Here is an 11008-nt window from a genome sequence, read left to right as displayed (position 1 = left end):
TTTTTTTCCGGGACGTAAATTGGACCGGAAATCGGAATTGCATATATATTCCAAATATTTTCGGAAAAATCAGAAGTCGGATTTTTGGATTTTGGATTAAAATGAGCGGAAATCGGAAATTTTTTCATTAACAATATATGTGAGAATATATGTGGTTTTGAGGGAGTACCCTACTTTGATCCAATCTTATTTTCATAAACTGATGGAATACAATGCTTCAACAATAAAAACAAATCTTTTTTTACATCTTTGTCATAATTAAATTAATTCTAACATTTTTGATTCACACACACTCACATATGTATATATATATTACATATATATAACTTATTACAAGGAAAATAAAAACAAAAATCATAAGAACAAATGGCTGGTCACAAATCAGAATCCAGAGTCTCCAAAGTAGACTCAGAAACAACATGGGATTTGTTCTTATCTCAAGCTATGAATCAAGCTCGTCCTGTAATATTCTTTATACTTATAATCTTTATTTATTTATTTATTCATTTTAATTAATTTATTTAATTATTTTATTTATTTATGCATGAATATAGGTTGTAGTGCATTTTACAGCTTCGTGGTGCATGCCGTCGGTAGTTATGGAGCCGTTTGTCGACGAGCTCGCGTCGATCCACCACGACATCTTGTTTCTGCTGGTTGATGTTGATGAGGTTAAGGTAATTAATTAAGCTTCACTAATTAAGTACATTATAATAATTTTAATTAATTAATTAATTAATGGTAATTGTACTTTTTATGATTAATTAATTAGGAGGTGGCGTCGAAGATGGAGATTAAGGCGATGCCAACGTTTGTGTTGATGAAGGGAGGAGTTGTGGTTGATACATTAATTGGTGCTAATCCAGATGAAGTTAACAAGAGGGTTGGAGGTTTAATTAATTAACTATATATTATTTATTTTTTAATTTGTATTTATTTATTAAATGTATTGGTTATTATATTTTTTTTGCAGTAATGTATAATATATGCATTTTTTTTTATATATATGTGCTTACTTCAGTAAAAGTAGGGGTGTAAACGAGCCGAGCTCAAGTTTGAGCTGGGCTATTATGTTTATTATTATTATCATTTTATAATTTTTATTAATATTATTAATTTTTTTTATTATAAATATAATAAAATAAATTGAAATTAAAAATTGACCTGTAATTTGTTTTGTAATTATTTATATGAATTAATTATTTATAAAATAATATAAAAAAAATTAACAGACTCGCAAGCTTAAGAACAATTAAGAGGAAGCTCGAGCTTGAAAAATTCGAGTTCGAACTTTTATAGAGGTGGCTCAACTCATTTTGACTCCTAGTTAAAACAATAATGGGTTCCACGAATAATTAGTGATGAAATCAAAAAGGGTTACATATAAAAAAGACAAAATTGGTGAAGAAAAACAATGAATTAAAAAATGCACATAATTAAAAGAAAAGTAAAAAAGGGCAATAAGCTTTGGTATTAGCCATACATAGTGCTAACAAAAGAAAGAAGAAACTAAGTGAAAGATTGTGACTAAGCGTTTACAAGTGGTGGATGCTTTATTCAACTTAATTAGGCCTCGTTTTTTTAATGTTTTTGATGATGTAATTAGGTTCCGTTTAATTGTACTGGAAGACGAAATCCCTCGCCTCCAGGGCTCTCATTCTTTGGCCCGATAAATATCTGATGGAGGAATATAAATTATGGTAATTCAACGGCGCGTTAGGGTAGCGGACCCGGACTTGGTGCCCACAAGGAACCAATCCTCATTGGAGTTGAAATTCTCACACTGCGGCTGCCATTATTCGATCCTAGAACCTTGTACCAACTTACTACCCCGGAACCAGTTGAGCTACACCCATACGGGCTAAGGTCTCTTTAATTAAGTTTATGTGAAGTTGGTTTAAGAGCTTATAATCATCTTATTTTTATAATTAATTTTTAAAGCATTTAGATTAGAGTTGGACATGGGTCGGGTCGGCTGATCGGTCAATTATTTACCCGACTCGAACACCCGATTTTGCTGTATATTGAAAATCATTACTGGCCCGACCATTATGGATCGGATAATGGTTGGCAATCGACTTTGTCGGATAAACAATGGAACGGTTGCAGGTATTATCAGCCATTTAATTTTATTTTATTTTGTTTTTTTTAATAACTATTTGAACTGGGAAGTGGCTTTTTGTAATTTCAGAGTTTAGATCAAACAGTGTTAAGGTCAAATATCTGACAACTAACACTCTAACAACGAGAACCACGTTGAGACAAATTTTCAAATACAAGGGGGCAAATCGTTGCGATCGAGAGTAGAAGGGTGTAAAGTGATACCGAACCAAAGTACAAGGGAGAAAGTGGAATTGACCTTATTTAAAAAAAAAATTGTATAAAATTACTAACACTTTGAAAGAGCTTATAAGCTCTTAAATATCTCATAACCTCTGAACAAAGAAAAAAACCAAACACCCTCTAATGTGTTTGACCAAGCTTATAAGCTATTAAAAAAATGTATAAGTTCTTCCAATGTGTTTGGTAAAAAAACAAAAACGAAAAAAAACTTTGAAATTCAAAAAATAAGTTGCTGGAGATCTTTTAATATGTTTTTTTTATAAGTAGATTTGCACTATTTTTTTATGTAGATCTTAGAATGAGTAAAAAAAATTTATAAATTCATTATTCAAACATTTTAAAAGTTAATTCTAGAAACATAACGTAACATCTTATCAATTCTTAAAACAACTTATCGGACATAAGACATTATTAGCTGATTAAAACAAGTTTATCCAAACGAGATTAGAATCGTACACTATTTCAATATTGAATACATATTTTCTCATGTTTCTTGCTGCTCTAATTATTGAACCATTATAAAAAAATAAATCATCTGATTCCAACTCTAATTACTAAACAGATAATCTAATCTAATTAGGCGCCACACACACTGACACACACACACACACACACATATATATATATATAAGTGAAATCAAGAGTTGAGTTTAGCACGATGAGTGCTAGAGATTCCAACTTTTTATTTTATTTTATGAATAAATATTTATTTTGTGATGAAGATTCCAATAGAGAATTGAATTCAATGGATTCAAGAAAAGGAATCTTGAGTCAAATATTAATCTTACAAGACAAATCCAGTGAGGCAAAGACACAAGAATCTGGCATCCGATGAAGGAATATTAATTTGATGCCTTCTTGCTTATTGGCTCTATTTAATCTATGTATTAAACAAATAAATAAATATTAACTAAATAAAAAACACTATTTATTAGTAGTAAACTTATCCAAAAGACCCAAAATAGTTTAATGAATAAGTTCTTATGGCTAAACTTATTTGAAACAGCTGATAAGCTGTAACATAGGATAAACTGTTTTGAGAGGTAGAAAGCAATATACGCCTTACTTTTAGAAGTAATCTTTAAATTGTTTGGTAATGTGCTTATAAGTTATTTCTTTTTTACTTATTATAAGATCTTAAATAAGAATGTCATTTGAAAAAAAAAAATCATAAAAGCTATTCAATAACTTATTTTTGAATTTTTAAGGCATGTTTAAAAAAAATTACCAAATAATTCGAAAGAGTTTATAATCTCTTTTTAACAGTTTATAAGCTATGTCAAACGTCCTCTGAATCATACTGGTTTGGTAGTTAAGATTAGTTATGATGAATTCAGTAATTGAACTTCATTTGATATTGCTCGATTAATTCGATTACTATTTGGGACGACCTTCGTTTTTTAATGGTTTTTTTTGCCTTCAAATAAATGATTTTAATGATTATTTGTTGAAATCTAAAATTTTGGGAATTCAATTCTATGGCAGCTAGGAAAACCGGACCTATCAAGTTGGAATTTGAATTTTCCTAAATATTATTGTTATTATTATTATGGGCCCATTTGATATACACCCCTCATATGGAACTTATATAGGGCTAGGTCCACCCCTAAAATTCTTTCTTTGATATAACCCCCTGGAGAGGTAAAAGTACTATTGGGCCCTTATGTTCAATTTCCACCCAACAGCATTCAGCATTTTCGCCCCTACATTCAGCATAATGTTGAACTGCATTTAGCATTTTAGGCCTGCATTTATCATTCTTATAGATTATTTTAATAAAAATATAAATTCTTATTTTATTATTATTTTTTATATATATCGTATTTTGTATTTTTTTAATTTTTTAATTTTTAATTTTTTTCATTTTTTTAATTTTTTTAATTTTTCAATTTTTTTTAATTTTTTAATTTTTAATTTTTTTAATTTTTTTAATTTTTTGATTTTTTTTTAATTTTTTAATTTTTAATATTTTAATTTTGTTAATTTTTTTTGGATAAATTTACTGTACTAAATTGACTATATATGACTACAGTATACCACAGTCATGTATAGTTATATGTAATCATGTACTGTCTTTTTACCCCAAAATTAATCTACACCAACAACAAAATTCACAATTTAGTCTTGATATGATAAATCAACTAACCCAAAAAAATTGAAAAAAACACAATCACATGCATATAATCTTTAAAACATGAACACGCATTACTATACATTAAAAAACACATAACGTACATATAAATATATGTTACTACACGTGACTATAGTTATATACAATTATCAATAGTTATATAAGTGGCATAAGTCCGGAGTACTGTAGCATGAATCCAACTTCACAAAGGCACTTCATCGAATTTTATTCTCTGCATGTCATAAAATTATAATAAAAGCAAAACCTGCGACAAAAAAATACGAGTTAAATAGCAAAATGGAACATGAGAGTTAGGTTACATGAAAAATACAAAAAAAAATGATTTTTTTTGTTGATAAATTTACTGAACTAAAATCGACTACAAATGACTATAGTATACTACAAGTCCTATATATAGTCATGTATAGTTACAAGTAGTCAGGACTATACATGACTACATGTGACTGACTATATGTGACTGTATATGACTAAATATAATTGTATATTCACCTGACTCAAATCACCCATGTAAGTAACCATTACTGGTTAAATTTCTATTACAAACAAACAAAGCTCTCACACATTAGGTATTTCAAATCATCTTCAAATAAATACAAAAAAAAAATTACATATATATGATTTATAATAAAAAATCAAATTACATGAAAAATACAAAAAAAAAAAAAACAATGAAAAACAATTTTTTTTGATAAATTTACTTTGGTGAACTATAGTCACATGTAGTTATGTCTTCTTGTTACTGCATATGACTATATATGACTCTGTGTAGTCAACTATAGTCACATCTAGTTATGTTCATATGTGACTATATAGGACTATGTGTACATGACCACATGTGACTATATATGTATATAAATAATATTCATCTACACCACCAAAAAAGTCATGATTATAGTTATCTATAATTACATATATATTGTTATATATATGACTAAATGTGACTCAAATTTCACTTCTCCACACAATAACGAAATTGATCTATTAGTTGCAAAGGAGTTGCATCCACAATGATTAAAGTCCAAAGTTTTTCCAAGCTTTTTAGTTGTAATATTTATTTATAAATAACAAACTAAAAAAAAGTTTTACCAATGGACACAATCTGGCAAGTTTTGCAGAGCATTGAACAGAAGAATATGTCTTGTCAAGTTTTGACCTAATAACTATCCACTTGCTTCTGGTTAAAAAAAAAAACACACACACACACACACATTCTTGGCTGAGATTTGTAAACAAATTAAAATTAACAAGTCGACTTACTGTGTGTCGGATCTACAGATTTGTTGTAAAAGGATAGCGATTTTCCACATCGGTTGTACTCTTCATTATTCGCATCTAGGGGCAGCAGTTTGAAGCAAATGGCGGTGGAAATAGTTGGCGGTTGAGCTCGGCAAGGAGGTGCGGCGCTAGACAGAGGGGGAGCGACCGCTTGAACGGTGGAGGTGGATCTATGGTGGGCGGCGGAAGAATGGTTAGAGAGAGAGAAAAGAACCGAGCAGCGCGGTGGCGGAGCAGCGGTGCAAGGCGGAGGTGGATCAACGGCGATTTTGCGCCGGTGGTGGAGGAGCAGCCGTGGTGGGGATGAGAGAGAGAAAAAAAATCGAGAGTTTTGAGAGAGAAGAGGCGGTGGGAGGAGGCAGAAAAGCAACGAGAGTTGAGAGAGAGAGAAAGGGGTTAGGGTTTTAAATTATAACTAAAAGGGTAAAATAGGTATTTCAATTTGTTCAGGGGGTCTATCAAATTAAGTTTAGAATTTGGGTTTTTGACTAGGGAAGAAAAATCCATAGGACCTATCCCTATATATTTTCAAAATTAGGGGTTATCCCAAATTTCCCCTATTATTATTATTATTAAACAATGACCGTTCATTGTCAATCGTATTATCTAATAATTATCGACCAATGGAAACTGAACACGTCAGTTTTCTGTGAGCAATAATATTGGGTGGATAAAGATGATGCGTAGCTACCATAGATCGAACCATATATACCATTATTTTTCCAATCTTTTTACTACCTTTTTTAGCTTTTTCAAGATAGTGCAATTTATCATTATTTTATTTTATTTTATTTTATATTTTCTTTTTTGAAAGATTATATATTTTATTTTATTTTATATCTTTAATTGGATGCTTCACTCAAATTGAGTAATTTTTCATACATTGTGATAATTTTATATTGTTTTGTGCGGGCATTCTGTGTGGTGATATGTTCGGTCCCAATCGAAATTTCTAGATATCGATACTTACTTTATTTTACATCAGAGGTGAAAATCAGATGAAACAGGTCAAAATCAAACTCATTGATTTTTTTATTATTTTATTTTCAGTTTTTATTTATTTTAGTAGTAAATATATATTTTTTTTCATTTTAGAATAAAACTTAAACTTAAAAAAAAAAAATACAATTTGCTATAGTATTAAATATATAATTATATACCGAAATTCTGTAAGAAAAAAAAAGGGTAAATAACACTTAACCCTCTACGGTTTGAGTTATCTGCACATGACCCTCTTATACTTTTAATATAAGTACATTATCCCCTGTAGTTTAAATTTTTTGCACATGACCATCGTATATTTTTAATGTAAGTACATAATCCCCCTGTCGTATTCCACTTGATAAATAATCATGTTTATTAAGAAGATAATTTTTTTGAAAGTACAAGAGGATTATTTATTTATTTTTTTTAATAAAATAATTCCCTCGTACAAGGGGATTATTTGCTTATAATAAAATACACGGGGTTATGTGCACAAAATTCAAACTACAAAGGAGGAAAGTGATATTTATCCTAAAAAGTAATACAATTATGGAATTAAATAAATATTTTAAGATAAGGCCCAATTACAAAAATGGGCTTATTTCTCAATCATTGACTTTGAAAAGAAAAGCCTTTATAATGGTGGCCCAGTTGATATGTACCGATATTAGTGCGTCACACTGTCGCGTGTTCTTGCGGAGAATCTTTTTTATTATTTTATGATTATTTTTATTTATTTATTTTATTTATTATTAATAATATTATTATTTTACTAATATATGCCCAAATCCATTTGCATCAGACACCAACAAATTTCACCCAAAAATAATTGTTTATCTTAGTAACGAAAATGCCCCTCCGGAATCCCTTTTCCCCCTTTCAATTCACGTGAATTCCAATTCTCTCTCTCTCCCCCAAATTCGATTAAATTGGGGAAAAAGGAAATTATAGATCAATCGCCGCTTTCCTTTGTTGAATTTTCGATTGAATTTTTTGTTTTTTTTTTTTAGAACGCCGGAAAACCGTTTTCGCCTTTTTTTTCCGGCATCTGATCGGAAATGGTTACCCCGGAGAACACGAATTGGCTGTACGATTACGGGTTCGAGGATATTACAGTTCCCGTCGGCAATTTGTCTTCGCCTAGCCCTGGATTTTCGTGGCCCGTTCAGCAACCCTTGAATGGCGGCTCATCAAATGCTAGGTACTGTTTGCAGCTCTCTATTTTTTATTTTTTTTTTAATTATTTTGTGTGTGTAAAGCTTTGGGCTTTTGGTTGTTGACTTGGTTGTTCTAGTAAATTCATAAAGTTTGTTTTTTTTTTGAGCTTTTGATGTGTTGGTTTGTTTCTTTTCTGCTATTGATTTTTGTAATTTGGGTGATTAACATGTTTGATTTTGATGTGTTTTAGGGTTTTCTGCTATTGATTTTTGTAATTTGGGTGATTAACATGTTTGATTTTGATGTGTTTTAGGGTTTTCTGCTATTGATTTTTGTAATTTTGGTGATTAAAATGTTTGATTTTGATGTGTTTTAGGGCTTTCTGCTATTGATTTTTTGTAATTTTGTGGTTTTGATGGGTATTTATTTTGGGGCTTTTTGTAATTTTAATATCTATTTCAATTTGTGCCTAGATTTGTTATTTGACCAGTTTTATTTTAGATTATTAGATAAAATTCACATCTCCCCTTCGAATTAGCCGTCAGAATGACTATGATCCGCACAATTGCGAATTATCTTATTTAGCTCCCTTTAGATTCCAAAAAATATCGATTTGATTTCCGACAAGAGCTTTCGATAATGGTTTTGTGAAGAAGCAAAATGCTATAAATTGATATTGAAACTACTTATTTAACCAATTTAGTGGCTCGTTTCTTTATTGTCGTAGTTCAAGTCTAATTTTGATAGTGTATAAGAAGCTTTACTCTTCGAGTTGATGGAAATATGCAAAAGCAACTCATTGAATTTTATGGTTTTGATTGTTCTCGAATATAAAACTACAATGCATATATATGCTCTTTTGTTTAATTTTTTTCCGTAATGATAAATGGGGATTTTAATAGTTTGAGGGTTTAGGGGAAACAGATGATTGTTGAATGGGTTAATTTGCAGGGGTGTATCGTTTATTGGGTGTACTTGGTATTTCAAGTATTTCTTAACATAGCTACTGCGTATTTTGAATGATTCGATGTTCTAATTTTTTTGCTGTGTTTGTATATTTCAATCCCCTTATAAGATGCAGCGTGTCGTTCTTATCATTGTTGTGCTATGCATCATTTTATTTTTATTCAGTTCAAGATTATTTCGCTCTGGGTTTTGTTTTTCAATATTATATGTACTCCGCCTTCTCTCTCCTTCCCCCTCTCTCTCTCTCTCTCTCTCTCTCTCTCTCTCTCTCTCTCTCTCTCTCTCTCTCTCTCTCTCTCTCTCTCTCTCTCTCTCTCTCTCTCTCTCTCTCTCTCTCTCTCTCTCTCTCTCTCTCTCTCTCTCTCTCTCTCTCTCTCTCTCTCTCTCTCTCTCTCTCTCTCTCTCTCTCTCTCTCTCTCTCTCTCTCTCTCTCTCTCTATATATATATATATATGTATAATATATATGTATTCACATAAGAAAATATCAATACACCTGCTAATTTGTTACTTACTATTTTGTTTTTTCCCCCCCACTAATAGTGTTGAAATTGACGGATCACTTGGAGAATCAGATGTGCAGAAAGAAACTGGATCGAAAAAGAGGTAACCAACCAAGTTTTTGTTCCGTTAACTGCATATAGGGTGTTTAACTTGTCAGGATCCTTGCAATTAATCATTAGAAGCTCATAACTTTCGAGTTTCGGCTTTAAATAAATTTATTCCCTGACAAAAACGGAAAAAAAATTGGGGTTGAGATACAACGTAAAAATGAATTAGATGGCTCTAATACAATTCTTGAATAGAACTCCAAACAATACTGACATGCATCTTCTCACATTTTTCTATTCTTCGACAGAGCTAGAACTGAATCATGTGCTCCATCAAACACCAAAGCATGCAGGGAGAAACAAAGAAGGGATAGACTAAACGACAAGTGAGTAATTATTATATTTTCTGCTCGTTTTGCGTAGCTAGTTCTCCCGTTTCTCTCTCTAGTATTAACTCCTTTGACCTATCTTTTTAGGTTTATGGAATTAGGTGCTATTCTTGAACCTGGAAGACCTCCCAAAACAGATAAATCTGCTATTTTATCAGATGCCCTTCGTATGGTAACTCAACTAAGAACCGAAGCTCAGAAACTCAAAGACGCAAACTTGAATCTCCAAGAGAAGATTAAGGAGCTCAAAGTAAGACTCGAAAACAAGATTTGTCAAAAAAGATTCGAAAAAAAAAATTAGCCTTATAAACGGTGGTTTATTCTGTTTGTGTAGGCTGAGAAAAACGAGCTTCGTGATGAGAAGCAAAGGCTGAAGGCTGAGAAGGAGAAAGTGGAGCAGCAGCTAAAGACGGTGAATGGGGCCCCACAACCCGGCTTTTTGCCAGCTCATCAGGCCATGCCAGGTGGCAACAAATTGGTTCCGATTATCAGCTATCCAGGCGTCGCCATGTGGCAGTTCATGCCGCCTGCCGCTGTTGACACGTCTCAAGACCATGTGCTCCGCCCACCGGTGGCATAAGCTGCCGGCACCTTTGATGACATGTTTTATTGCGTGTCGAAAATTATTCGTCGCTGTTTAACTAGTTTTTTGTTCAAGTATATTTATATCTAACTTGGATCTTATGGCGGATTACTGAGACCATTTTGTGATTGTTAAAACTTTAATTCTAGTGTTTAGTTTAATGGTGGTTTGAAATTTGTGTAAAGTTTAATAATTTTCGCTCTGCGTAATTAGTGCTCTCTTATGTTAATCTCCTTGCATTAGGGTTCTTTGGGTTTATTAAATTAGAAAACATCATTAGCAATTTTTTTTTTTTGTTACTATATGTTATACCATGTAGAATATATATATATATATATATTGTATGTATTTTATATAAATTTGTATTTCTTAATTAAGGGTGGGAATTGGAATGGCATTTTCCGAACTTCGTCGATTCGAAATATTACGATTTTGGAATATTTTGTTTTTCGTTTTGATTTACGGATATTTCAAGTTACACATGGGGATGGGTCGAATTTTCGAGTTACTTCATCTTTTGCAATTCTCAAACCACATTAAAAAAAGGTTAAACTACGGTCATCCCTGAGGCAAGGTTAAATTACAAAATTTCCTCTTGTTTGGGTACT

At 31.4% G+C, this 11008-nt stretch overlaps 2 protein-coding genes across 2 annotated transcripts; both read left to right on the top strand.

Moving 5' to 3' along the window:
- Positions 1–302: 302 nt before the first annotated feature.
- On the top strand, positions 303–995 carry CXXS1 (thioredoxin family protein CXXS1). Its single transcript, XM_012986191.2, has 3 exons — positions 303–462; positions 555–677; positions 773–995. Exons 1-3 carry the CDS (start codon positions 367–369, stop codon positions 902–904), a joined length of 351 nt encoding a protein of 116 aa, XP_012841645.2. The 5' UTR covers positions 303–366; the 3' UTR covers positions 905–995.
- A 6507-nt stretch (positions 996–7502) lies between these two features.
- Positions 7503–10629, top strand: LOC105962001 (transcription factor ILR3). The gene is made up of 5 exons (XM_012986262.2): positions 7503–7955; positions 9421–9483; positions 9737–9814; positions 9905–10067; positions 10152–10629. Exons 1-5 carry the CDS (start codon positions 7813–7815, stop codon positions 10395–10397), a joined length of 693 nt encoding a protein of 230 aa, XP_012841716.1. The 5' UTR covers positions 7503–7812; the 3' UTR covers positions 10398–10629.
- Positions 10630–11008: the final 379 nt, after the last annotated feature.

This window comes from Erythranthe guttata, chromosome 8 (assembly GCF_056151865.1).
Source record: "Erythranthe guttata isolate IM_541 chromosome 8, IM_541, whole genome shotgun sequence".
Lineage (NCBI taxonomy): Eukaryota > Viridiplantae > Streptophyta > Magnoliopsida > Lamiales > Phrymaceae > Erythranthe > Erythranthe guttata.
This window is presented reverse-complemented; position numbering and strand designations above follow the sequence as displayed.